We start from the raw sequence: 26,415 nt of genomic DNA on the forward strand, positions 1-26,415 counted from the left end.
TATCTACATGTTGGGATAGAAGGTCCTGGTGAGGCTGAATGATGAGTTAAGAGGGAGCAAGCAGAGGGCCGAAGCGGTTGGTTTGTGAAATGTAGTCCTGCAGGATCTAATTTGCAGGATTTCATGGTTGGACTTGATGATCTTGGAGGTCTTTTTCAACCTAAGTGATTCTTTTCTGGGAACTACAGGCCAGTCAATCTCATCTCTGTGCCTGGCAAGATCATGGAGCAGATCCTCCTGGAAACTCTGCTCATGGAAAATAAGGAGGTGACTGGTGACAGCTAAGCATGGCTTCACTACAGGCAAATAGTGCCCAACAAATCTGGTGGCTTTCTACAGCAGGGTTACAGCATTGTCCCCCTGTGCTCTGCTCTCATGAGACCCCACCTGCACCCAGCCTTGGGACCCCAAAGAAGGACATGGAAATACTAGAACAAATCCAGAGGAGGACCACAAAGATAATCAAGGAGCTGAAGCACCTCTCCTACAAAGACAGGCTGAAAGAGCTGGGGGTTGTTCAGCGTGGAGAAGATGGGGCTGGGGGCAGCCTTAGCTGGTGCTAAGTGTAACCTATGCCTATGGCTGGGAATTGGAAGGAGATGGGCTTTAAGGTCTCTTCCAACCCAAACCATTGTATGATCCCTGCTGGGCCTTCTGGGTCCATACACAGCTTAGAAAAGGCACAACTGGGCAAAACTTATTGATGATTCAAAGTCATTCCAGAAGAGAAGAAACTGAAAAAGCACCTAAAAAGACATAGCAAGGAAGTATTGAAACTTAGAATGAGACTTGATTTGTCCCTGGGAACAGACGACTGAAGTATGGCAGGTGGTGGAAACCACCATGAAACACTCTGAGCTGACCGTCACAACCCAGGAGTGACATGGAAGTAACAGGCAAGATCTCCACACACACTGACCCACTGCTGAAAGAAACAAAGCACTTTTGGCAGGGGGAAGCCTAGAAAGCTAACAGGAATCATTAGTTTGCTCCTCTTGAAGTCCACGGTGTACCTTCACCTTGAATGCTGACAGCAAGTCTGGTACAGTAAGCTTATGAAGGCACAGTATAAAAAGAAGTCGGAAGTACAAATAGCAATGAAAATGATGAGAAGAACAGAATGATTTCAGCACAAGGACCAACTAAGCATGATGGGCCTCTGCACTGTAAAAGCAGAAGTCTGAAGTAGGCTACAATAGCCTGTAGTCCATGGGCGGAATACGAAGACATCATGCATTTAACTTCTTTCCCAATACAGATGCTCCAAGGACTCTGATGAACTGCTGGTATTCAGGACAACACAATACTGAAACAAGATCTGTATCACACAGAACAATTTAACAACTGCAAGAATACATGCCAAGCACTGATGGTTGCATAATTTCTGACATACTCAATTAACGTCGTTAACTTTGTTAATTGAGCATGTCTTCTGAGCTGTTACCTTTTTCAATCAAGGTTGCTGCAGACTGAATTTCCAGTTTAGCAAGTGCCAGGTTCAAATGCAATGATAGGAGCTGGCCCTTCACAAAGCCACAGCACCCAACACTTCCCATTGCAAGGCCATCTAAGACTTTGGGTTCAGAAAGCAACAGAACTTTGTAGAAGAAAAATTAATTAAAAGCTATAAAAAAGCTAATGCAAAAAATCCTAGCCCTTCAATAATAATCCCTTGCTTGAAGACCAATTACTTGATTTTATTAAATAGCCATATAGTAAGAGCTGCACACAAACTGTTCAGCAGTACCTCAGAAAAATAACACTTGCTGCAAACCCTTTCTGAAAAGAACTTTGTTAAGAAAAAAATCCCCCACTGTAAAGACCACATGCCATCAGCTCAAACCTCCTTTTTTCCTCTGTCTCCCAGTACAAATCTCCTTACTGAACTAACTTGAAAAAAACCCTAAATGCAAGCTAATCTCTGTACAAATCTTCCTTTTCCAGTTACGGAAGCAAACAAGAGGGAAGAGGAGGGGGGGAAGCCATACGCTTTTACAAACATCCGCTGCTATCAGATCTGGAAGCAGAACGCAGCTCTGACCTGGCAGGTATTCCAGACCATGAAAACGCCTCTTCAAAAACTATCAGAATATACACAAATCAGAAATCAAGTTTTCTGCTTACTAGACCACAAAGTCAGGCAGAACATGTGTGCTACCGGTGCATGGGGGGACCACATCTCCCTTTTTTTCTTGCTGCGGTACAAAGGGGTTCCAGTTCCCATTTGTCAAAGGAACATAAAAACCAGACAGGACTTTTACAGTGAAACCCACTTCTACAACATGCAAGAAAAGCATGGCCTCACCAGCACATGGTGACACAGGTAACAAAAGCTTAGCTGGCCTCAATATGACAAATTCACAGGAGGAAGAAGGGTGGGAAGAAAAAAAATCTCCCTAAAATCATGAAGTTATGATCTCTCACTGGACAATTACTGTCACCATACGTTTTACCAGTACACACTGTTTGCATTTGTATATAGTTCCTTTTTTTTTGTCCACACCTGACTACCCTTTGCTGAGGCAAGAAGAAAAGAGAGACCCTCACTCCAGTCCACTAGGGTCAGGCTGGTTCCATTTCAAGACTGAGTATCAGGAGGCATAACCTGTAACTTCAAGCCCAAGAAAGCAAGTATTCAACAACTGGCAGGAAAACTATTCTTTCTGTCATATCAGGAACTACAAACTAGCAGTAGATTATACTAACTCTTTGAAAAGTTAGGCAATTAACAAAATGAATGTTTAATGCATAATAAATCTTTTTTTTTTTTAAAAAAAAAAAAAAGTCTGTAGGGGGGTGTTTCTGATTTTCTTTTCTGAAAAGCAAGTCAGACATGGTTAGAGTCACTTTATATCTGTTCCTATGACTATACAGGTATTTTAAACAAAACAGCATCAATTGTTTTCTATTTCAAACTGTCTTACAGACTAATACTTCTGAGAAATGAAGAAAGAGTCCTTGGTCAAAGATTATGCCAGTCCAGCCACAGCACATTTATGAAAGTGTTGCATCCTCAGTACATGAGCACTGCAGGCAAAGCTTCATTTTCATGTACAGCTAATCAGAGAATTAACAAATTAAGTAACTAATGGATACTCAATAATAAGGATCTGTTGCTAAATACCCACAAGAAAGGACAGGCTAGAAAGTACCGCATCATGTATGTTTGCAATTCTTTATCAAATCAACAGCTTCGATTTCTTATCGAGTGGGTCATAATGTCTAGAAAAATAGTACTGCAGCAGATTCTGGACAGCACAAAAATATGTGTAATGTTCACTGTACTTCAAAACACAAGACATTTCTACACATTTTGCACAGTACAGTAATATATATGAAAAGCTTGTCAGGAAGCTATCACTTTTTTTTTTTTAAATCAGGACTCCAGGAAATGAGAGTTAGTTTTTACTCACCTCAAAATGAGGAAGTAAAACACCAATTAAGATATTTTAATAGTAATCACTCAACAATGTGAAGATTCAAAATAACCGGAGACACCAGTGCAAGTAATAGCGACTTACCAAATGTATTTCAAGCAGAACACAGCCATGATGATACAGATCGCGTTATTATTATTGCTGATAAAACAGATGAAGAAAGTGTGCAGCTTTATTTCACATCACTAAAGATCCAAACCGAGTTCTCAAAATGCATCCAGTTAGTCCCACATGATCACAAATTCATGTCACGTACAGCGATTAGGCAGCTCCATGCTTACCAGAATTACACTAACAGTACTTAAAAAGAAGGAAAAATGAGTTTGCCAGAAACATTAGTAAAGCTTTAGACATATAGCAAAATTAAATATATTTCAAATGTATTCAATGCCAGTGTCCAAGAACACTGTCAGTATTTTTCATACATGAAAGGTTCCAGTTTGAGTAAAGTTACAAACAGAGTCTTCACTGGAGGACTGAGATGAGGTGTTCTGTCAGAGATGCATGTGGGAAGAGAAAGCATCACTTTCCATGCAGGGCTTTTTCAGGATGTGGTCACTTGCAGTGCCATTAGATGCGGTAGCCTCTCCACACCCTGCTCACTGAGCTAGTGCCAACTTTAGGGAAATATGTTGATCTGTTTTAGTTTTCCTTTTTAGGAGGAAATACACACGTATTTTTGGTTGTTATACTCTGTGTGTTTTGCTTTTTTTTTTTTTTCTTTTCTTTAATAACAGGGTCATCCTGAAGTGAGAACATCCCTAGAAGTGAGAATTAGTCACATGGACAAGTGCCTAGCACATATACACAGGTCCAAACACTCCTGTTGCTACGATTGTGCCAAGTTTCCACATCCAGCCTCTAGTTATGCCAGCTGAGTGAGTCAGTGCAGCCTGTAAATACAAACCCGTACAAACCAAATGGCACATTTCTCCTCAATTAATTGGTGATAGCCACTGAAGATACATCATCAGTAAGAGATACAGTGGACCTGTACTCCTAGGCAAAATAGGGAACAGCCTCTGATGAGCCATCCATGAAGTCCCTTTGCCCAATATTTATTTATCATACTATCAACTTTAATGTGGAAGCAAATGATGTTTCACTACAGAAGGGATTATTTGGTTCTTCCACCTTGTCTGGCACATGATAAAAAAAAAAAAGAGGGTAATGTGTTCTTCCTCTGCAAAGAAGGCAGCCTTATCTTTTAACAAATACGATGGGTAAAATCAATCCAACACGAAACAGACAAAGGTAAATCTTCCATTCATCTCCAGCAGTCAGGCTTTCATCCCTTCTGTTCTTATCATGACTCATCACAGAATAGGATGACTCACCCACAAAAAATTGTTCAAAGGTGAATTTTCTCAATCTTGCATCTGCTATTTACCAAACTTTATTGCCTTTAAACAAGGTTTATTCTTTGTCACTTGCCTCAAACATTGTCTCACAATAAAGTTTAAAATTACTGTGGCAGATGCCTCTTATGATCAATTGACTCAGTCTCAGAGCAGGATCATGCTAAAAAGGAGACACAGAAAGCTGATATAAAACAGCAGTAAAACTTTTATGCTGCTGCTGACAAGTATCCTGACCTATATTCCTACGTGTGTTTAAGTACTGATTTCCTCCCTAGCCATTCACCTATTTCAGAAACAGATCCACAGAGCTAAAATACACAACTATTTTACCATTTATTTATGCTAAAGTATTCACCATTTTTTGTGAATATATTCAGTGAGCAGAACCACGGTCTCCACAGAAGTCAGTGCACTAATGAAACAGGTTTCTGTGTCACACTGAACAGAAACCTCTCTCTCTCTCTCTCTTTTCTTTTTTTCAGCAGTTAAGTTTTCAGTTCTGCAGGTGAGGCTACCCTGAAGTAAATGAGGGTATAAATGTTTATATTGCATACAATACCCTGTTGTAACTGCTTATACCACCCCTTTACCCCCCTTCCCAGTGAACAAAGCAAACTACCCCTCACTTTACGGACTGAGCTCTGGAGCACTCGTTATAGGGTGCAAGTGCTCATTTCAGGAGCTGCCAGCACCATAAAACCACACCCTCATTTGTTTTGGGACAGCTTGTTCACCCAGCTGTTCCCTTAGGGACAATGAAGGGATTTTAACTTGACTTGCGTTTTTTATTTCAGGCATTTCTAGACAATTATCTTCATCATTCCTTTTTCTGCTGTACTGTAGTACTCTAAAATACTCTCAAATTTTCAGCAGCAAGTAAGCCTGCTTTAAGTGTAGACACTCTCAGAGATCACCGGTATCTTTATGCAATTCATTTCTTTAAAACCAGTTTTATTTCAAGAACAAGCTGGCATATCAAATATAGAAGGCCTACGTTCAGTGCTTTCCTGCTAGCAGAAGTCAAGTTTCAGACAGATACTTTTCAAAGTCAGAAGCTTTCCCAGATTTGGGGTTAGCAATAATCCTGTTTCAAGCAGGATGGACTGGAGACCTCCAGAGGTCCCTTCCAACCAGAGGCTCTAAGAAAACTGTCAGTATCTGAGGAGGACCGAGATGTTCAACCCCCTAACAGAGCCTACCCTGAATGCCCCAGCCCAAACATTTAACACAAGGAATTGATGGTGTCAAGTAAAAGGAAACAGCAAACAGCTGAGAGAACAACTGCTGCATACCCCAGAGCACTTCAAAGGAAAAGTGGCTATTTCCCACTCCCTCTCTCTTCCCCAGCTCCTTCTTGTTGAGAACTTACTTACCCTGCTGGCTAACTTGCTATGCTGGATGGGTCGATGAGGACTTTAAGAACTGTAAATCGTTCGCCTTTTTCAGGCAGATAATGCACACAGAAACACAGCAAGTCTTCATGCTTTCAGTCCCCAGGTGAGATGTTCACGTGGTGCTGTCCAGGGAGAAGTTGGTCAGCTGTGGAGAAGGAGTTTGTTCCCTCTCCCTCCTAGAGGCTCAGGAAAAGGAACAAAAAAGCTCACAGATTTGGAGTATTTCATGCCTGACATAGGAGAACAATAGCTAAGAAACAAGGCAATGCAAAGCAATACTGAATCAGTTCAAGCACTTTCAGCTCTGACAAAATAAAAAATTGTCTCAGCTCTTAAATCTATCTACAGCACATTCATAAGAGGAATGACCTAGGAAATTACTTATTTGTACACATAAACATACAGGTACGCTTCATCTTGCATCACATTTGTTACAAATACTCAGTGACATTCCTGTTACAGAATTTGCTTTTGTACTTTTGCTTATGTAATAAACAAACAGTGCATTCAGCTGACCAAGACAACCCAGGGAAGTAACGGCTATCAAATCTGCAAGTTTAGAAAGTCCACACAGCAGCAGCAAATCATAAAAAGTGCTTGTTCACAACCTCTGTTGAAGAGAACTGAGAGCGATTTCCAAAACATCCACTCCATTTCATTCCCTCAAAGTTCGTCAATGGCAGTAATATTAACCTTTGGCAACTCACACACTTCTTTGAAGTGACAGTTTTGAAGGATGTCCTTGTAATAGTCCTTGAAGTCTGCATAAGTAGAGATGGTTTCATTTGAGTGATGAAACGGCATCAGCTTTTCATTCAACAACATCTGCACTTGATACTCCTCTTTAGAGGTTTTCACTTGATCACAGTGGTAAAGTACAAACACCAGGTTGGCTGCATAAGGCACAATCCGGCCAGTGCGAAATTTCCGGTGTGCTTGCCTGATGTAATTGTTTGCCCTGAGAGGCTCGTCATCTTTGAAGAAACCCATAAGAGCAAGCAGTGGTTGAAGGGTCTCTGCATGCCCAACTTGTACAATCAAAGGTGAAGAAATGGGTTTTGAACTAATAAGAGAAAAAACAAAAAGAGCAAAGGATCAGCAAGAGCCTGTGCTTCAAAACAAATATACCAACACCACAGCTGTCAGCAGCAAAGGCTTAAAGAAGCAGACTTTGAACTTGTTTTACTCCAATGCGCGATAAGAACCTGTTCGAGAATTTCAGTACACTACAGGCTTTTTTTTTTTTTTTTAAATAAATGTATCTGAGCTCTCTAACCTATGTTTTGACCCACATTAAGCTATTGGATCTTACACAGAATGTAGGAATTTGCAATAAATGCAATTAGGATATAGTTAGAGTGTAACAGAAATATGGGAAACAAAAGCAAAAGCCAGATTAATGGTGTGCACTCATACACTCAGGATATTGCTTGGAGTTCCTGTGTGAAACCAGTTACTTGTGCTCTTCTTGGGTGTGGAAAGATCCTTTGAGCACAATACAGCTGATAGACTGGTTTGTGATGAAATACGTTTTTCAATGGCACTGCCTCTTCCCACCAGGGATTTTAGAGAAGGGCAGTGAATCTGGAAGGCTTTGTTAACACGCAAAACAAACCTAACCCTTCATCTGATGTGACTGGAGTGTCTGTCCACTGTCAGCACACAGAAAGGCTCGAAGACATCCCGTTACTCAAAATTTCCTTAGCACAGGTCCATTGTGAACACGTGTAACCATTCTTCCATCACAGGCTGCTTGCAAAAACTGCCTGAGATTTTACTTTATTTTAACCAAATAAGCACAAGTTTAAAAGATTTGCTTTAATACAAGCCCCTGACTAAAATCTGACATCTTTTCCTAGGATGCTGAGGTGCGTTTAATAGGAATAATTAGTCAGTAGGGTTGTGTTTTTTTTTTTTTTTTTTGTTATTCCCTGGCAAACGAGATGTAAAAAGTAACCAAATGACAAAACATAATGAACTATGAAGACAGCTCATCCACAAAGACAAATGATTTATTATTGAAACACGGTATTTTTCTTTAACTGTTCTAAATACTTAAAGTGATTACAATTTTTTTTAAAGTATTTTTAATAAGCTTCTTCCTAAATCAGTCCTAGGTGTGGTGAAGAGAAGCCCATGGATTATCATCATTTCAGACCTGGAAAGTTTCAAGGGTTTTAGAATTAATTTTGCTAGATTTGAGGAGTAAAAGCTTTCCCGATTGCTGTCATAAAGGGTAAGTGACAATTCAGTTTCAAGCTGAAAATTACACCTAAGCACAAACTTATCCGCAGATTAATTACAGTAAACCCCCACTTCCCTCTGACGTAACCACAACCTACTGATTGCCTGCATGGCAAACAAATTAGTGCCTTAACACGCAAGCTGCTTTTCTCCCTGGTGCACCAACACTGGCACAGGACTTGAAAGAGAGTTTTCCTTGCCTGTCTCGATGACCACCAATGCATATCGTGCTAAAACAAGAATCATGCTTTAACAACATGCTGCTAATTGTTTTTCCCTGTAATACAGTTCAATTCCTTGGAAGGTATCTCAGTTTACAGGTGGCTAGCACATCACCTGTCGGAAGGCAAAAAAAATTTCCCTCCACAATTTACTAGTGCCATTTATTACTGCTCTTGATGATTCTTGGGAATACTTGCTCACCAAAAGGATTCCACTCCCTTAGGACAAAGGCCAGCAAGTTAAGGCGATGATTTGAACTACTAACACAGGCTAACAAAAAGGCAGTTTGTTAGACAAGATGTTCCACGTTGTTCAACCGAAGGACAGGTAAGAGCTGGCTTGCAGCACGAGGAAGCATCAGCCAAGATGAACATCTGCCCTGTGCTGCAGAGAAGGATGATGGCTTTTTGGAGCCATCTCCAAGTGGCCCTGGGAAGCCCAGGTCGCTGGCTCTAGCACGTGTAAATACTCATTTCGGTTTTGTGAGACAAAAGGTGACATTTGGCAGCACTCCTGCTCACCAGCTGCCAGTGAAGTCCACCCACAGATGAGGCACATCTTGATTGGCCTGGATAGGAGGTGTTTCCTCTGCTCCAAGCCAAAGCCTGAAGCAACTGAAAAATGTTTAACCGGGGGGAAGGGGAGGGGGGGGGCTTACCTGCAGATAAGAACTCTGACCACACTGGCAGGACTTCAGGATGGGCTCTGTGTGACCTGCTCAGTAGAGCCACGGTGTTTGTGCAGTGTGAAACACACTTTTGCACAACCCTGCTCCCTGGCCGCCCTTCTGCCTATCCTCCTTAAGACATGCACATATGTCTATGCGCATACTCATCCCTTAGGCACAGCCTCTCAAAAAAAAAAAAAAAAAAAAAAAAAAGGAAGAAAATACAGAAGCCTGCCTGTTTCCCATTCAAAAGAAGCGTTACAAACACAGGTTTTTCACCCCATCTCTTTGCTACATGAAAAAGCGTCCATTCACCGGAGCCCCTCTTCCAGCTCCTCCAGAACCAGAGGTCCTGCCTGCATTTCTCCCCTTTTTATTCATGACCCTCCCCTCTGACTACTTCATTTTCAACTTGTGAAGCTTTTGTATCCTTCAATACCTTTCTTCTTCCTTCTTCCTCCTTTCTTTGTTCTCTCCTTTTGCTCATTTGACCAGTCCACTTATATCCCCCCACTCCACACACATCTCTAGGGAAGTCTTGCCTCCTACAATTTCCAGGTCGGAAGACTGTGCCAGATCTGCAATTTTCAAGTCCAGTGGGTCTGATAAGATCCTCCTACAATTCTCCCTAGTGAGAACAATTTGCCTTATCTTGTTTTTATCTTGAATAAATGTGCTGCATTTGCAATGCCACTTAACTTCTCACCTCTTTTTCCCAGTAATTTACAACATGCTGAGCGGCCCAGATATCCTTGCAGATATATCTCCACCAGTGAACTGCCGCTCCCAGTAAAATCAATCATCTACCCCTACCCTCCATTTCTTGCATTTTTATTCTTCCTTTGTGCCCATGTAAAGACCTTCTCCCTTAGCTCCAGGCTGCTTGATTTCTTTAGGTAAGGAAACCACTGAAATATTTTTTGGAAATCTAGACTGTACCTCCCAGGTCACCCTGTTGGTATGGCTTGCTGATCCTTCCCCAGAGCTCCAGAAGATGTTTTCTTTTCAAAGAACCATACTGACACTACGCCAGTACATCACAGTGCCTGTTCATGCTAGCCTCAAGTGTTATTTCCATTAGATTGGCCTATGATTCTGATTCTCTCCTGGAAATGCTTCTTCATTTACCCTTTATTTATTGGTTTTTAAATCATCACACCTACCAGCCCCCAGAAGCTTCTTGATTGAAACCACTGCACACTGGCTGTCATTTCAGCCACTTTGTCCCACTTCTCTTAGCACTCTTGGGTGAATACCACATGGCTCTGGCAACTTGGTATGGCTGCATTGTGTCCCAGCGGCACACCCTTAGGCATGTGCCTGTTTCTAAGTGTGGTGGTTCCTATCTCAGAGTTTACTAAGCAGGGAAGCTAATAATGTACATATGCTGATGAAGCCTCCAAAACAAGTGTTACTATTATGCAGGCATTGCTGACTCCACCAGGACTGGATTTCACACATACACATCACCAAATGTAAGACATGCTAAGAAAAATGCATTTCACGCTGTAGCCAGCCATGCTGGCTTTACAGCAAGATTTGGCTTTACTTTCCAGCTGATGCTGTCAGCAATTCTAGAATGAGAGTAAATCACAAAAACGTGGGTAGCTTCTTGTTTCATTTCATATTTTTTTTTAAACCAAAACAGTAAAACATACACTTCTAAAACAGTAAAGCAAGTTACAACATTCATACTTACACATCGTTGCACACATCAGAGTGAAGTTTTAAAGAACAAGGAAAGGAAAACTCACAAAGACAAAACATGGAACAAATAAGGCAGTCATGCTCACTGTGACTCAAGATTTTATTTCAGCTCTTCACCTTCTGAAATCAGCTCTTCACCTTCTGAAATACCCTCATATTAAAAGGTCACAGCACTTGGGAGGTGAAACAAACTTCTCCCATTGACAGCCATCCCAGCATATTATTTTTTTTATAAGGATTGAAGCTATTTCCTTATATTATACAATCCTTATATTATACTATCCTGTGATTTCAAGAGCCTCTTCAACACAGCATACTTGACAACCTCCTTGGTTTCTCACCAGCACTGCATATTTGATTTCTGTCTAGGACTACTCAAGCACCCCCTGTTCAATCTTTGTGGTCATGACTCCAGTTCAGACTGAGGTTTCGTTCTATCTATTGATAACGATAAAAATCACCATCAAGGTTAAAACACAAACAGTAATATTTTTAATTACAGTGAAATCAATAAAGATTGCCTCTTTGGAACATGTGCAAAGGTTATTATTGCCCAGACATTTCTGATAAAGTCCAAACAGGAGCACACAACGCAATCAGTGCAACACTGATAAATTCAAACAGTAGCACAAGCTAATAAAATTCTGAACCGAAGGCCTGAGATCTCCACACTCAATATTCTTTATGAACAATAAATTACTCAAGATTAGCAGTGGCAGACAAAGTTCTTGACATCATACTCAAGTAACTACTAATGATACTCCATGCCACTTTCCCCCCCCCTTACTGCAGTAGCCAATGACTTGGGAAAGCACACTGACCAGTAGAAAAAAAAATCTCCAATGTTTCCAACTTTCAACTGGAAAGTTGTTTTTTCAACATAAAACTTTGCAATAAAATATTTAGAGGTTGTCTCAAGGTAATTGCTGAAGATAGGTTTCATATTCATTTTACGAGGAACTTCCAGCAGAGCACAAGTAGCTCTCACTGGGCAGAACAGGAGGAGAGGTCATTCATGAGATGTAGGGACTTCAGCTACTGAACTGTCCTTGCTGTAACCTTTGAAGTCTGACCACAGCTGAAAATGAAGAAGTTACTGAATGCTCATCAGTACAATCCTGAAAACTAAGTCTAGTCATGGAAAAAAAAAGAGCCCTGTGGAGAAGCATGCACATGGGATTTATCATTCAGGCAACTTCCAGTTCTGCTTCTTCATGGCAGACTTGGGTTTAACCCTGAATCTTCTGCCTCAGCACACCCATCCTCAACACTAGATTGTTCCTACTCCTCCAGGACTACTGAAGGACCTTAGATATGGAAGAAATGACCTTTCTTTTAAGCAAAGTTCCTTTCCTAAACACCAATGTGACTTTTGGCTAGAGACAACCCAAACCCCAAGAGATAGCGGGATAAGAAGAAACATTTCCTGCAGCAACACTTACCTGGCCAACCTTCAAACCTCAGGTAAAAATTCTCCCAGTAACTTCAAAGAAGAGTTTTAACAACCGTTAAAGAAGAAATCTTAGACCTCATTCTGTCCTCCTCTCCACCCCAACACAAAAGTGAGGACGAAGGACTCAAACCCCTGTATTTTCAGCTACGGGATGAATTCTCCACCCTTCCCACCTTCCTCAGTGATTTATTTCTGGAAAAAACAGCAGGAGGAACCCCAAACCTGCAAGTGAACAGAAGAGACCAGGGAATGCTGGGGCAGTGGTGAGACTCAGAAGCAGCAGAAATACTCAGAGGTGTTGCTCTGAGTGGTATTACCGGTTGGGAGAAGAAGAAAAATCTGTTAAATGGTATTACAGCCTCCTGTGTCAAAACTTCACCTTAAATAGTAGAACAGACTGCTGTGCTCCTTCATTTTCTGAATCAGTACCAACACAATATAACCTCACAAACACTGACATGATGAACATTTTCTTCTTGTCCAGCAAGAACGTACATGAGCTCCTTCATAGCAAAGGCAAGCTTGAGGAGCTGACAAGACTACTCAAAACTCATTTAAAATCCTCATTAAACAGCAACAGCCCATATCTAGTTCCACAAGAGCTAATCACCCCAAACTACCTAAGCTTCACTGTGTTTAACATCACAGCTTCTGCAGTTTCAAATGCTCCTTTCCAAATGAACTCACCTCTCACCTTCTTAATGACCTCTGAGATTAAATGCATTATAGTAGAAGCAGCATACCGATGCTAAATAGTTTTATGTTAGTTTCCAAGAAGGTTGTTTTTTTTTTTTGCTTGTTTTTGAATTCCTTAGATAAAAGGCTATGACTATAAAAATGCTGAGCTATCTTTTTAGAGCAATTCTGAGTATGCAAATATTAGGCAATTAATCTGAGATTAGTATTTGAAAGGCATAAGCAATACTTTAGATACCTAGGTCCAGGCAGATGGATGCAGAGATACTTTCCCAGGGAAAGTCCCCTGAACTACCCCAGGATCTGGAAGAAGTCAGCAACGATTCACATGCTTCAGAAATCCTGGCACAGGGATGCTGTAAGCACACTGCACGCACCTACAGAGACTTTCGCATCTCCACCTGCTTTCCCCAAAAGCACCCCTTAAGCATGTCAGAAGTCCTGCCTTTGAAAGACAAAGCAATAAAAAACAAACATGCAATATGGTATGAAGTGCCAAGGACAAGCTATTAGAGACATTTTTGGTTTATTAGTGAACGTTATCCCATTTCTTTGGTTTTCTGAAAATGAAAGACCTGAGTATTTTTCAGGTCCCCTAACGTAAGCTGTACAGTCTATCCACCTGCAGAGCTGCCATGCTGTTGTGTGAAGAGAACATTTTATTTGAGCAACGCAGTCACTCAGCACATACGCGTGTTCTCAAGTCAAGCAACTCTGTTTTAGTAAGGTACGTGTTCACCGACTCCTCTCAGCTGCAAGGGCCACCTGCCCAGCCAGAGAGCAGAGAGCCTGCACTGCAGAAATGCACAGCACCAAACAAGAGTCTTACTGAAAGAAGTCACTGAACAATTTGGATCCAAGCAACATTTTTGTTTGTTTGTTTGTAATGCAGGTATAGTTTCTACTGAATACATGGAAACTTTTTGTTCTGTTCCCTTTATACATACTATAAAAAAAAAACAGTTTTGAACAGATAATGGTTTTCAGATCACATACTGAATTGGTTTATACTGAATCATAATTTTGAAAGGAGCAATTAAGGCACAGTATTTACCACTAGATGACTATAGAAAAGTTATCATTTCTGTTGTGAACTGACCTCCAGAGAGGGAGGGAAGTAACAGAGAATAATAAAAGTTATCAATAAATTGCTAAATTAAGCTGTTTACATTATGGCTCAGCCCGGTATAACTACAAAGATCACCTTCAATTTTGAACTAAGTTCAAACATAGATATAGATATATATATATACACATACATACGCATTTAAATACCTAGAAACTGGGTAGTCTTGGAGGAAACCACCAAATATTTTGCAACGTGTGCAAAAGGTTAGTATTTTGAAGCATCAGCCACATACTGTAAACACTGAGATGGCTCCAGAAAGCATGCCCCCCAGTTTGAAGAGCCTTCTAGAAATCCATTTGGAGAGTACAGATAGTAACAGGTATTTTAGATTCTCTTTTGGAGCAAGAAAGGCATACATTTAATATCTGAAGCTAGAAGAAAAAGTGTAAAACAGCTTTAGTGAACAGCTGATGATCTGGTAATAAAACTTAATAAAACCAGGAAACACAAATGACCTTGCTAATGCATTCTAATGCTGCTGCAAATGTTAGACTGTTGGTTACTTTACCCTTGAATGATTAAGTTAAGCTTTTCTTTGCGGAAGTGTGGTGAAAATGTACTTCATCTGACCTCTTAGTAGCTCTTCTATTATGTGTGCAGATCTCTGCCCAAAAAGGACTAGCTTTGTTAAATTATTTTTTTGGATGGATATGCTGTAACCCCCATATAACTAAACAAGAAATGAAAGTCTTTTCCTTTGTCCAACAGCTGTTTAGCCCTTAGCCTAAGACAGAGTGCTAAGGAAGTCCGGTTAGGGTAGCTGTTGCTATTACAGAAATTGTTCCTTAACTCCTGATAACTACCCAGCAGCTGCCTAGTTCTGGCCCAGGAGTAGTTACGTTAGGTGCTAGTGAACCGCTGCTCTTGCCGTTCCCGCAGCCAGCTGGTGGATGCAGTGCCATGCCCTGGGTTATGGTGCAGCTTGGGAAAACACCACGTGCAGAGCTGTCAAAGTGGTGTGTGAGCATGGCACAGCAGAACCCATTTAGAAGAGTGAGGAACTGCCAGAGCGAATTGGTGAGCCTGTGGTTGTCGTGTAGAAAATGAAGAAAGAAGTAGATGCCCAGCCTATCCCTGAGCTGGCGGTACCCCTCCCATCCCCAGCCAGCCACCCCACATTAATTGTCCAGCATGGTACGGGATGCCCCTTTGGCCAGCTGGGGTCAGCTGTCCTGCTTCTGTCCCCTCCCAGCTCCTGATGCACCCCCAGCCTCCTCACTGGCAGGGCAGTGTGAGAAGCTGGAAAGTCCTTGACTCCATAAGCACTGCTCTGCAACAATTAAAACAAGTAGGAGACATTTCTTCTCAGAAAGAGCAGTCAGGCATCGGAATGGGTTGCCCAGGGAAGTGGTGGCATCACTGTCCCTGGGGAAGTTCAAGAGAAGGTTGGACCTCGTGCGTAGGGACATGGTTTAGTGGGTGACATTGGTAGCAGGGTGGTGGTTGGAGCAGATGATCTTGAAGGGCTTTTCCAACCTTAATGATTCTATGTTACACTGATGAGAGGCTAGAGCCTGAGCTGGAAAACATCATGTGGAATGTGTGGAACAAGGTAGATGAGGCTGCAATTTGCTCGGTCCTGCATTTTGGCCACCATCGCAGGCAAGCCCCCTACTTGTTGCTCAGGCTCCATCGCAAGCATTAGCTTGGAGCCACAGAACACCACAGACCCAGCAATAAACAGCTCTTTCCGATTCTCAGGGGTTGTGTGAGTGCTTCATTTTTTTCAGGGGGGACGGGACACAATGGACTGAAGTTGCGCCAGGGGAGGTTTAGGTTGGATAGTAGGAAGAACTTCTTTTCTGAAAGGGTTGCTAGGCATTAGAATGGGCTGCCCAGGGAAGTGGTTGAGTCACCATCCCTGGATGTCTTGAAAAGACGTTTAGATGTAGAGCTTAGGGATACGGTCTAGTGGAAGATTTGTTACTGTTAGGTCAGAGGTTGGGCCAGGTGATCTTGGAGGTCTCTTCCAACCTGGGTGATTCTTTGATATGCAAAGTATACCACAACCAACGTTTCAAACCCACCCTTGCTCAATTGTGTAACTATTGTGGTTGCTACATTTGTCTAAGATTAGCAGCTTCATATTGCAGTAAATACCAAAACACTGACATCTCACCAACAGGCACAGGTCCTACTGGCAGAGCAGTACTCACACTTCACTACTGTGAAGCTTGGCTAACAGATTGAAAAGTTGCTGGGTCAATCAACAGGTATAGAAGAGATTCAGGGTACAGTTATTCCTAGGATCAGCACCATGCTAGGAGGGATAATCTTAACAAGTTTTGGTCTTTAACTATCCAGAACTTGCAGAACTGATGCTGAAGTGAGAACGTATCAAACACTTAAGGAATGCTCCAAAGCAACAGCAACAAAATGCTTCTCTCCTAATTACTAGTTTGACATTCTGCACCTATCCTAAAGGGCGTGGGTCTCCAGATGCTGCTCTTCACTGGTTGGAGACATGCTGGGGCCCACAGATGTGCCACAAGGAACTCAAAGCTTCTTCCAAGGCAAAGAGCTACTCACTGATTGCTCCTCTTTATACCATTGACAAAGCCTGCCCCAGAACCAGATCTCTGGCAAACTGAACAAGTAACTTCAAAAAAACACTGTCTGGTTAAGAGCAGCCTTGCACGGATTCTTACACAGCAGCACAACAGCAAGTGGGCATGAACATATGCATTGCTACCTGGCAGTTTTGCAGGTACAACACCTTCTACTTATAATAAGCAGTAGGGACACTTTCAATAAGGCTCCAGAAGAGGGGAAAAAACAACAGAAACTTCACAAAAAAAAAAAAAACAACAGAAACTTCACAAAAATGAAGTGCTTTACGGACTTGGACAACTGCTCAACTATGCCATTTGAGTACAACTCACCTGGTTTAAAGTTACAGTCAACTCCTATTATACTTTTTTTTTTTTTTTAATTAAGATGATTTTTAAGGAATAGAGCCCCTGACCTCACCCTAGAAACGTGACTACTACATTTCCTTACAGACAGGCAAAGAGGCATGGAGGAATGTCATCCTGGAATACCCTATTACAATGCTGGTAAGGCCTCAAGGAAAACATGTTTTCTACCAAAGAATTAACCTTTATTGGATATTTACATTTTATTGCTACTGAGGATGCAGAAGAATAGGGTCCCTGCATGAGTGTGCTGACAGTAGGTGATCACTAGTACAACTATCAGTAAACACAGTGTCAGGCCCCAGCTCCTAAGCACCAACAGGTGCTGCAGTATCTTTCCAGTGGCCCTCCGGATGGGGACAGTTGACAAGAGTAAGTCTACAGTGAAAATCCCTTTCACAGCCTTCACAGCCACCTTGCTGCACAGCACGACCTACACAGTGGAGAATACTGGTGGTTTAAAACAACTATTCTCTTGGAATATATGATATTAAAGATCCTCAAACGTCCAAAACTTTTTCACTGCAAATTGATGGTGGGACTTATTAGCCACAGATATTTATTAGCACTGCAGATACCTTCACATAAAAAGTATCCCTAAAAGGCTGGCAAGTAGGATAAAAGTCAGATAACCCTATGCATCTGAAATGACACTAGACATTCGAGTCCAAGACACTGAAGTTGTAACTCAGGTGGCTCAGCAAATGCCAACCCTCTGATGGTCTTATAGTCAAAATCTTGAAAATTGGAGAGATTTTTGTCATTTTCTTAAGGGTAGACTAGTCACCAGCAGATGTTTTCTCCAGAAGAAAGAAGAGTGAGCTTTAACAATGTGGCAAATTAGGCAAATAACTTGAAGGCTGGTGAGCAATCAGATTGCAAAGTCAAGAAAAGCTTCACGGAAGGGGTTACAGTAGAAACTCTTTTTAATTCAGCTGTAACTAGGAATGAAAACAGGACACAACTACTAAAAATAAGTATTTGAAGTATGCAATAAAATGCGGAGCTGCCAGCACCATTCTCCACTGACAAAACTAGAACAGACTGGCAAGTTCAGATGCTTTAACTTTTTGCTGGAACAGAAATGTTTCCCCTTCTGCTTCTGGATAGCCCAAATTAAACTTTTCAGAAAGATGGGAGAAGCTGGAGCAAAGACAAGGTTCTGGAAGTCAAATTATTCTTACAGTTGCAGAACAAAACAGAGCTAAAATCGGTGTTTGACACAGCTAAACGAGACATTTCATCACCACACAGGTTCTTTTTCTGAGTAATAAACTGCTGCAGATGTATTTAACCTGTTGCGCTGTACCGCTAAAAATAAAAAGCAACCAGCACAACCAAGTATTTTCTACTGTTGAAAATACAGGCATATTTTTCATTTGTGCAGTTTCTTGTTCTAAGCTGTACTCTCAAATTGCTGCAGGATCCTGTATAAGTCTCTTTCCTTAGGTGAAAAAGCATTAATTGCACCTCTACGCTTAGACCACGAGAGATACAAGCTGTTCTCCACTGGCCGTGGCAGATTTCCATATAATTTTAAGTGCACAGGCTATCCAATTCAGATCAAGTCTTCAGTGCTTTAAGACTGCCACCTAATGTCGTGGGATGAGGTTACATGCTCCTTCTGTGCAAGACAGTGCGGAAGTTTTCAGTTACCACTTTGGAAGGGACGCAGTAAACAGACTGCTCGCCAAGCTTTGGATTTTGCAAGATTTTTAGGGTTCCTATTCATTACCCACACATGAACTCTCTACCTTCTTCCCTCTGGGGCAGCAACACAACAAAGAGACTGACATGCTGTGATGGAGCTTGTGCAGCCAAAGTTGAAAGGCAGGAGGAAAATATCTCTGTCCTTTAGTACGCTGCCTGCTCTTCCCCCAGGTTCTGCTCTTGTAATTTAGGGACTGCTAATCTACTGCTCAATAAATCACAAGTGCAGATATGGATTTTGTCAACTACAACTTTTTTAAAAAATATTAGTATTATTAATCTAACAGAGATACCACATACACAGTTAAAACGCACACAGCTACTTTCTAAAAAGCCACTGCAATTTAAGGATTGAAAGTCTGTCAGTGTTCAAGGAGTAAATACACTAAAAGCAAACAAAACTGATTGTTCTCCTCACACGAGTCAAGCTATGTTAAGAAGTTATTTTTCACTTTTCATTAAGGCGGAAGGGTCTTGAGAGTTTTGCTTGTCTGCTTTTCTTTTAACCCGCACTTCATCTTCTTATTCCCAGTTCTTATTTTCTGTCTTCATAGAGGCAGAGACACAGCGTACAACAGAGGCAATCACAGCAGTGTGCCAGTCAATCTGTTCACAGTTGGATGCTAATGACCTGCAGCCTAATGCATTTTTTATTTAGCTCCCTGGTAGGCTGAAGAAAGGATGCAGGGAAGGTTTATTTAAAGGGCAATCTAAAATAACCACGGCTTTGACTCTACCACTATCAAAACAAGAGGGATCACTGACTCTGACAGCCTTGGATTTCCAAATGCCAGCACAATCATTTGACAGCACAATGTCTTAAGCCAGCTTGGCTGCAGAGGGATTGCCATCCCCAGCCACCTCCTGCTGCCCACCTTTCCCCCACAGCAACTAGTCCCCAAAACCAACCTTATTTCATGCTTTCAACTGCCACATTTTAACCCGTTCATGGCAAAATGAACAGGGTTGTCTCCTTTGTGCTGGCTGGTGCGCAGCACAGCACTGATTCAGAAAGGTAGAGGGCTACGTGCTGCCCTCCTCAGCCCTCACCTCTAGCCGTGGACAGCCCCTTCCTGGTGCTCATTAGAGCAGGATCAAGGAACCAACATGGGTGCTAGCACTGAAAACGCCTGCATGTAGATCTCAAAAGGCGCATTTTTAATTCCCGCTTTACTAAGCTGATGCTCTGTTAAAAAGGACACCTCAGTCGGATTTTCCACCTGAATCCCAGAAAGTAATTTAGATAGTATTTGGTTTGTTTTTCTGAGAGAGAACTCCGCTTTAGATCAAAGAAACCATGCTGTGTATAAAGCATAACTTCCACCTTCCTGCAACTCCACACTCTGGTGATCAACATAGCGCATCTCTCTGTATCCAGCATGGAAGCACAGCAAAAAAGCCAAGCATGAGTTTGAGAATTACGCTTCAGCTGTCTTAATACACGGTTCTTCTATCACTGCTTACATCTAACTTGGATCCTCAGTCGGCAAACATCTGAAGGAACACAACTTTGCAGTCCTCTCTGCTGTGAAATGATCAGCATCACAGAAAACCCAGAGCAGCTTGCCCAGGACTGTGCCATGGTGGCCTTTGAGGACCTCCAAGGAGGGAGAATCCACAACTGTATGGATCATTCCTCTACTCCAAAGTGTCAATGCTACTTGTAATTTCAATCTGACAACTGAAAGGAAAGAAAGTGCTTTCTAAAGTGTTATCAAGCAAAAAAAATACATACATTCATCCTCAAACATCAGTGACTCATGCTTTGCTTTCTGAAATATATATTAAAAAAATAGTATTTTTCTCCTGGGTATTATGTAGATCTACTTTAATATACTAAATTTAGAAGTAAAGTCCCAAGAATGCTAGGAATGCAAGAACTTCTGCTGCATATATCTAATATTTGCAATTCAAAGCTGAATTTGCTTATTATAAATTACAGTTACTCATACATTGATTCCTACAAACTATTTAAAGGTACAATATTTATACAATCTTGATATCATGTGCTTGATTTTAGGTACCTTGGTAAACATTTCCACAGTTACCTACTGAGGTACTAATTCACGTGGTCGATCACTAAGCTATGAATTTGTAATTCCTTTGAATCACAAGTGTTCACACAGGTTGTAAATTCATTCTCATATGAATGCACTGTATTTAAACCTAAAGTAGCCCTCCAAAAATATATTACTGGCATGTGAAAGCAAATGCAGGTAATTCTGTGACATAAACGTCTCAAACTGTAATTGAAGCCTTTGTTTTCTATGCTGTTTTCTCCATGCCACATCAGGTCGCTACTGCTGACTGATACCAGCTGATAGGACTAAACAATATACAAAAACAGCACAGGCATCACATTTTTAATTCCCAAGGAAGTGTACGAGCAGTTATACCCATGGCACTAGAAAGGTTTTTTCGAGGGCTGCACAACTTAGCGGAAGGAGTACCACTGCTATTCATCCTCCACTGACACAGGATGACTGTTGCCAAATCATGTAACTACATGAATACAAACCACTTTGTCAGACCACCATCCTTTGAAGACACTTGCTTGTTTTATCTTTAAGGCATTTACAACAGCTTCAGGACTGAAGAGTCCTTCTCCAGTTTCTACAAGGCACTGAGTATACCATCCAGAGGTTTGCCCTTCTGTAGTTAAAAAGAAGTAGGCATGACAAAGGCTGGTTTGCTGTTATAGATCAAGACTTGTGGATTCTGCAACCAGTGGTTCTGCTCTAGAGTCACCAAGTGTTTGGACTGCTTTGGTCTAATTATTTATTTTTAATCTGAACAGAAAGCTTTAATAGTGCAAGAGACTCAGATCAAACATATGTAGAAAGAAAGAAAGATTTTCATGCCAAAGAGCTTAAATAACAAGAAAACAGGATATATATCACAGGGACTTTTTCCGACACAGAGTCCTCCCATTTGTACCACAAATGGGTTTTAATGAAGACTTTTTGAACAGAAAGTTCATTGTTTTAACTCAATGGCCTCTCCTCAAACTGTGCACAACACAAAGAATACGTTGTCAGACACAGTAATTGGCTGTCCCTTGGAGGCCTGTTCAGATCAATAGGTTAAAATATGGAAATAAATCTGTTGTGCGCAAGAACATCAATGGAAGAAAAAATATATATACCCTTTACAGTAATACTGCTCTATTAAGCATTTTATTTCCTCTATTACAAATTCTCATAAACCAAACCCTCCTAATGTCATTACGTTTGGAAATGTTTTACTTCTATTTGCATTAAATTCAACTCAGGGTTGATCACAGAAAGCTTGCAGTCAACACAAAAGGTCTTTTTTTTAAAATTTACCTTTTGCTCTCTTCCACCGCTTTGTCCAACTGCTGGAAGATATCTTGGAATAAAATGCAGCTGGAGCGACTGTTGATGTCATAGCCATATCCTCTCTTCCAGTATTGCTTCAGGTCATTCAAGTATTCCAGTATCTGAAGTTACACAGTTCACAAATTTTTACTATTGCACAAAGTAGAAAAAAAACACAGCATAGAACAATGATGCTACTGCACACTACATGAAATAAACAATTCTTTGAAAAATAAAAAAATAAAAAAAAAAACAAGGTTCCAGCTCAAAGTGTTTCTGCATGAAACCTGACACAACGGATCAGACCAAAGAGCCACCAGATTCAGCATCTTGTATACAACCTTACTTAGAATCATGGCTAGGGAAAATGGTACACACGTTTCCCCACACTGCAGTAATTTTTAGCCCAGGGCTTTCTAGAAATTTAATAGACTTCAGTAGATACTCCCCCACAGCAGCGCAATTTCCCTTTTCAACATATCAAGTTTTAGCCTTAACAGTATCCTGCAGATTGGCTTCTAAATGTGGAAAAAAAAAAAAAGTTTAATTGGAACCTCCTGCTACTAGCTTTATTTGTTACCTTTTAGTTACTGTACGTGACAAGACAATCCCTTTCCACCACTGTAACATTTCTGATTTGCAGTTGAAAATTTTATGAAGGTCAAAGATCCTCAGCTTAGTTAATCATTCTTCAAATGGAAACAACTCCACTGCTTCAGTAGTTTGTCACATTCTGTCCTTTTTGCAATGTGGGAGACCAAAACCATATACATCTCGACAGAACTGCATCTTAGATTTACTAAGAGCACATGAAGCTCTCCTTGTTTTTCTCTATTCCATTTCTTATAAGCATTAAAATTCTTTTTAATTTTTATTCATTAACTCCATTGTAGCTGACCTACCATTTTCATGTATTTAGCATATTTTCAGCAACAAAATTTCACTTCTAAGTGGCAAAAACTTAATCTGAGTACCTGCCACCTAACCAAAGCTTTATCTTCTTATCCCATTCATCATTTTACACTTAACACCATCTGTCACTGTACTGCTGTGCAATTCAACCTTGCAGGGTCCATCTGCAAAGCTTTTCAAACACCCCATATTCTTAATAACCCAAGTAACTCTGTTTAATCAGCAAATTTTCCCACCTCTCTCCTAAGTTACTTATAGAAATAGTGAATGGGACAGGTCTCAGCACAAGTCCATGCTAACCCACCTCCTTTTTGAGAGGTGGCCACTTAATTCCTGACTCAGTTGCCCACCCTTACATCTACCTCACATCTCTCTATGCAGAGGTCCTCCCTCTTCTCCAGGGCTGCTAAGCTTACTTTAGAGCCTCTGCAGGGACTTTACCACATGTTCTGGAGTGCTAAATAAACATCATCGCCCTTAATCCCCATCTCTCTTGACCCAAAGAACTCTAAAAAGTAACCGGATACTTTTTTTTCAAAAAGGGGAATCCCAAGCAATTCATATTTATCCAAGTTCTACAAGCTTTATTGAAAGGCATTAAGTTTAGAGATCTGATGGTCACCAAAACCAACTAAAAAGAAGTCTTAGAGGATCAATAAGACCTCATTTGCTGTCCTCTAGAATCGAGGCATTTTATCATATGAAAGTATTATATGCAAAACACAGTTGTCCACAGCATTTGAGGTGTTACGGGAAAAAAGGCATTATATGAATTAAGTGCAATGGGAAAAACAAAACAAAACATTTTAATCAGGATGAATCAAAGCTGCACCAGTATTTAAGTCGGAATGAAGAAGGGTATTTCAGTCCTACTGTTGGATTGATCCAGAGTTCTTTGTAGACCAAAGAAGCTCTTCAGTAGGTTGAAGAACAAGGGGCACAGAACTTACAACTTCTGACTTTGCAAAGGATCATATCTGAACATTAAGGCATCTTTCAAAGGCTTCTCAAATCTTTCTCCCCTCTACATTCAGCACCTACCTTGGCATCCTCTTCACTGAAGAGCGAACACCATGGGGAGGTCACATTTTTTATGGCCAACTCATACGAGCAGGTGAGAAAAGCCACTTGAACAAGATCTGCAATAAATCCAAGAAACCAGCAAAAGATAAACCACCGCTACAGAACTAGCAACTTCAAAGAACTAACAAATTCAAGCTGCAAGTCTTCACATTACATTTGGCAGGAGGGGGAACAAACCGAGCACATTCCACACCTAGCGCTGCACGCCTGCCCATGTACATGCTATAGGTGTTGATTGCTGGTGTGTCCTTATCACCACAAAAAATGCAAGAGTGTGTGCAAAGTGTCTGCTTAATGCAGAGCAGTCTTTGGCTATCACTACTCAATGTCTGCATTAGTAGCTGAGTTTACGTGCTGCAGAGCTTTGGGATTGAGTCTTTAGGGCGATGTTGGAAAGGAGAGCAGTGTGCCTGCTTCTGAGGGCTCCCCCAACATTTAACCACAGAGGGAAACCTGGCACTTCTTTTCCAGACAAGTGAAGGTGCGATGTGGATGTACAGGTCCACCTGTCCCATGGGTTATTTGGGTGTTTGAATTGTAACGTGTTTTACAAAAGAAGCACTAAAAACATAGGGTTATATCCCTTAAGACAAAGGTAAAGATGGTATCACCTGTACCATAGTAATACAGATATTTTGGAAGGTGTTCTGACTGTTGGCTAACAAGCAGTCCCTGTTGCAAGACTGACATATATTTCGTACACCTCATGCATTTCATTCCCCATGACTGCTCTAGACTAGTTTAGCGCCTGTTTGAAGTTACCTACTCTGCATAACTACACAGCACGTCGGAATTCGGGCTTAGCCGTGTACTGACATGAAACAGGCACTCGTTACCTGCGTTTAACTCCTCCACCGGCAAACACAAGGCACTTGCTACCTTTTCCAAAACCTTCCTCATCTCAGGCCCCTCTTTGAAGGCGTTCACTTGGTGCATCGCCGTCTCGTTCTCCTCCACCAAGGCGATGAACTTGTCGCAGCGATCGAAAAACCTCATCAAGGCATCGTTCACCTCGATCTCCGCCTCTGCAAGCAGAAACCCGTGCTCAGCGCCGCGCTCCCTCCCCCGCCAAGCCACCAGGGAAGGGGAGGCCGCGCTGGAGCACCGGGGGGCCGGGGTCCCCTCGGGGGCCGGGGTCCCCTGGGCTCACCGTCGCCGCCGAGGCTGAGGGACGGCCCGAGGCCGCGGCGGAAGGCGGCGCCGCTCTGCAGGCAGCGGTGCTTGGAGCTGCTGGCCAGCGCCAGGCGGCGGCGGGCGGCGAAGAGCGCGGGGAAGCGGGCGGCCAGGCGGCGGGCCAGGTGCTCCATGTCGCGGCGGCCCTGCGGCGCCAGCCGCCCGTCGAGGCTCTCCTCGTACCACATCTGCCAGGCGGCCAGGGCGGCGGCGGCGGGGCAGGCGGCGGCCGGGCGGCGGCGGAGGCGGCCGTGCAGCTCGGCCAGGCGGCGGATCTGCCCGGCCGTCGGGTAGCGGGTGCCGTGGCGGAGCAGGGCGCGGAGCTGCAGCGGGGCGCAGGCGGCGGGCAGCCGCGCCCCGGCGGCGACGGGCCCCAGGGACAGCGGGTCCTCCACCAGGTGCGGGTTCACCTCCTCGTAGCGGGACTTGGTGCCGAAGTAGCCGCCCAGCCCCGCGCTCGCCGCCGCGGCCAGCAGCAGCGGCAGGAGGCAGGCGGCAGCGCGGCGCGGCGCCATGGCGGCGGCTGCAGGAAGAGGAGGAGCGGGAGGGCGGCTGCCGCCTCTCGCCTGCCCCTCGCCCTCCGGGCTTGGGATGAGCGAAAGCGTCTCAAGCCTCAGTCCATGACAGAAAAGTGTTGTTTGGGGCCCAGAGCACGGCTGGGGGGACGTGTGCTTCACACACACAAAGCACTGGCTCTTTGCTTCTCCCTCCCTGCCTACGCAGTCAGGATGCTGCTTATCACAGTTGAGAATTTTCTCTGAATAAATTAATTTTCATGGGGCATTCATTCAGCTAGGGAATTTTCTTTGCCATCTGACCTGTCTCCCGCTACATCAATAACCAAAGCAAAATGTTAGTGCAATCATATACAAAGACACACACAGTGTAGGCAATGCCTTTATAGCTGGTAGAGAAAGAGGAAAGCAAAGCGTAGGGGTTAGGTATTTTAAAGCTAGGTATACATATAGGAGTAG

The 26,415-nt window shown here is 42.4% G+C and overlaps 1 protein-coding gene across 1 annotated transcript; it reads right to left on the reverse strand.

The window, feature by feature from the left end:
* Positions 1–3,507: 3,507 nt before the first annotated feature.
* MINPP1 (multiple inositol-polyphosphate phosphatase 1) lies at positions 3,508–25,983 on the reverse strand. The gene is made up of 5 exons (XM_027460205.3): positions 25,419–25,983; positions 25,105–25,293; positions 24,227–24,324; positions 22,262–22,395; positions 3,508–7,255 (listed from the first exon to the last, which is right to left on the reverse strand). Exons 1-5 carry the CDS (start codon positions 25,954–25,956, stop codon positions 6,856–6,858), a joined length of 1,359 nt encoding a protein of 452 aa, XP_027316006.3. The 5' UTR covers positions 25,957–25,983; the 3' UTR covers positions 3,508–6,855.
* Positions 25,984–26,415: the final 432 nt, after the last annotated feature.

The sequence above is a fragment of the Anas platyrhynchos genome, chromosome 6 (assembly GCF_047663525.1).
Source record: "Anas platyrhynchos isolate ZD024472 breed Pekin duck chromosome 6, IASCAAS_PekinDuck_T2T, whole genome shotgun sequence".
NCBI classification, from domain to species: domain Eukaryota; kingdom Metazoa; phylum Chordata; class Aves; order Anseriformes; family Anatidae; genus Anas; species Anas platyrhynchos.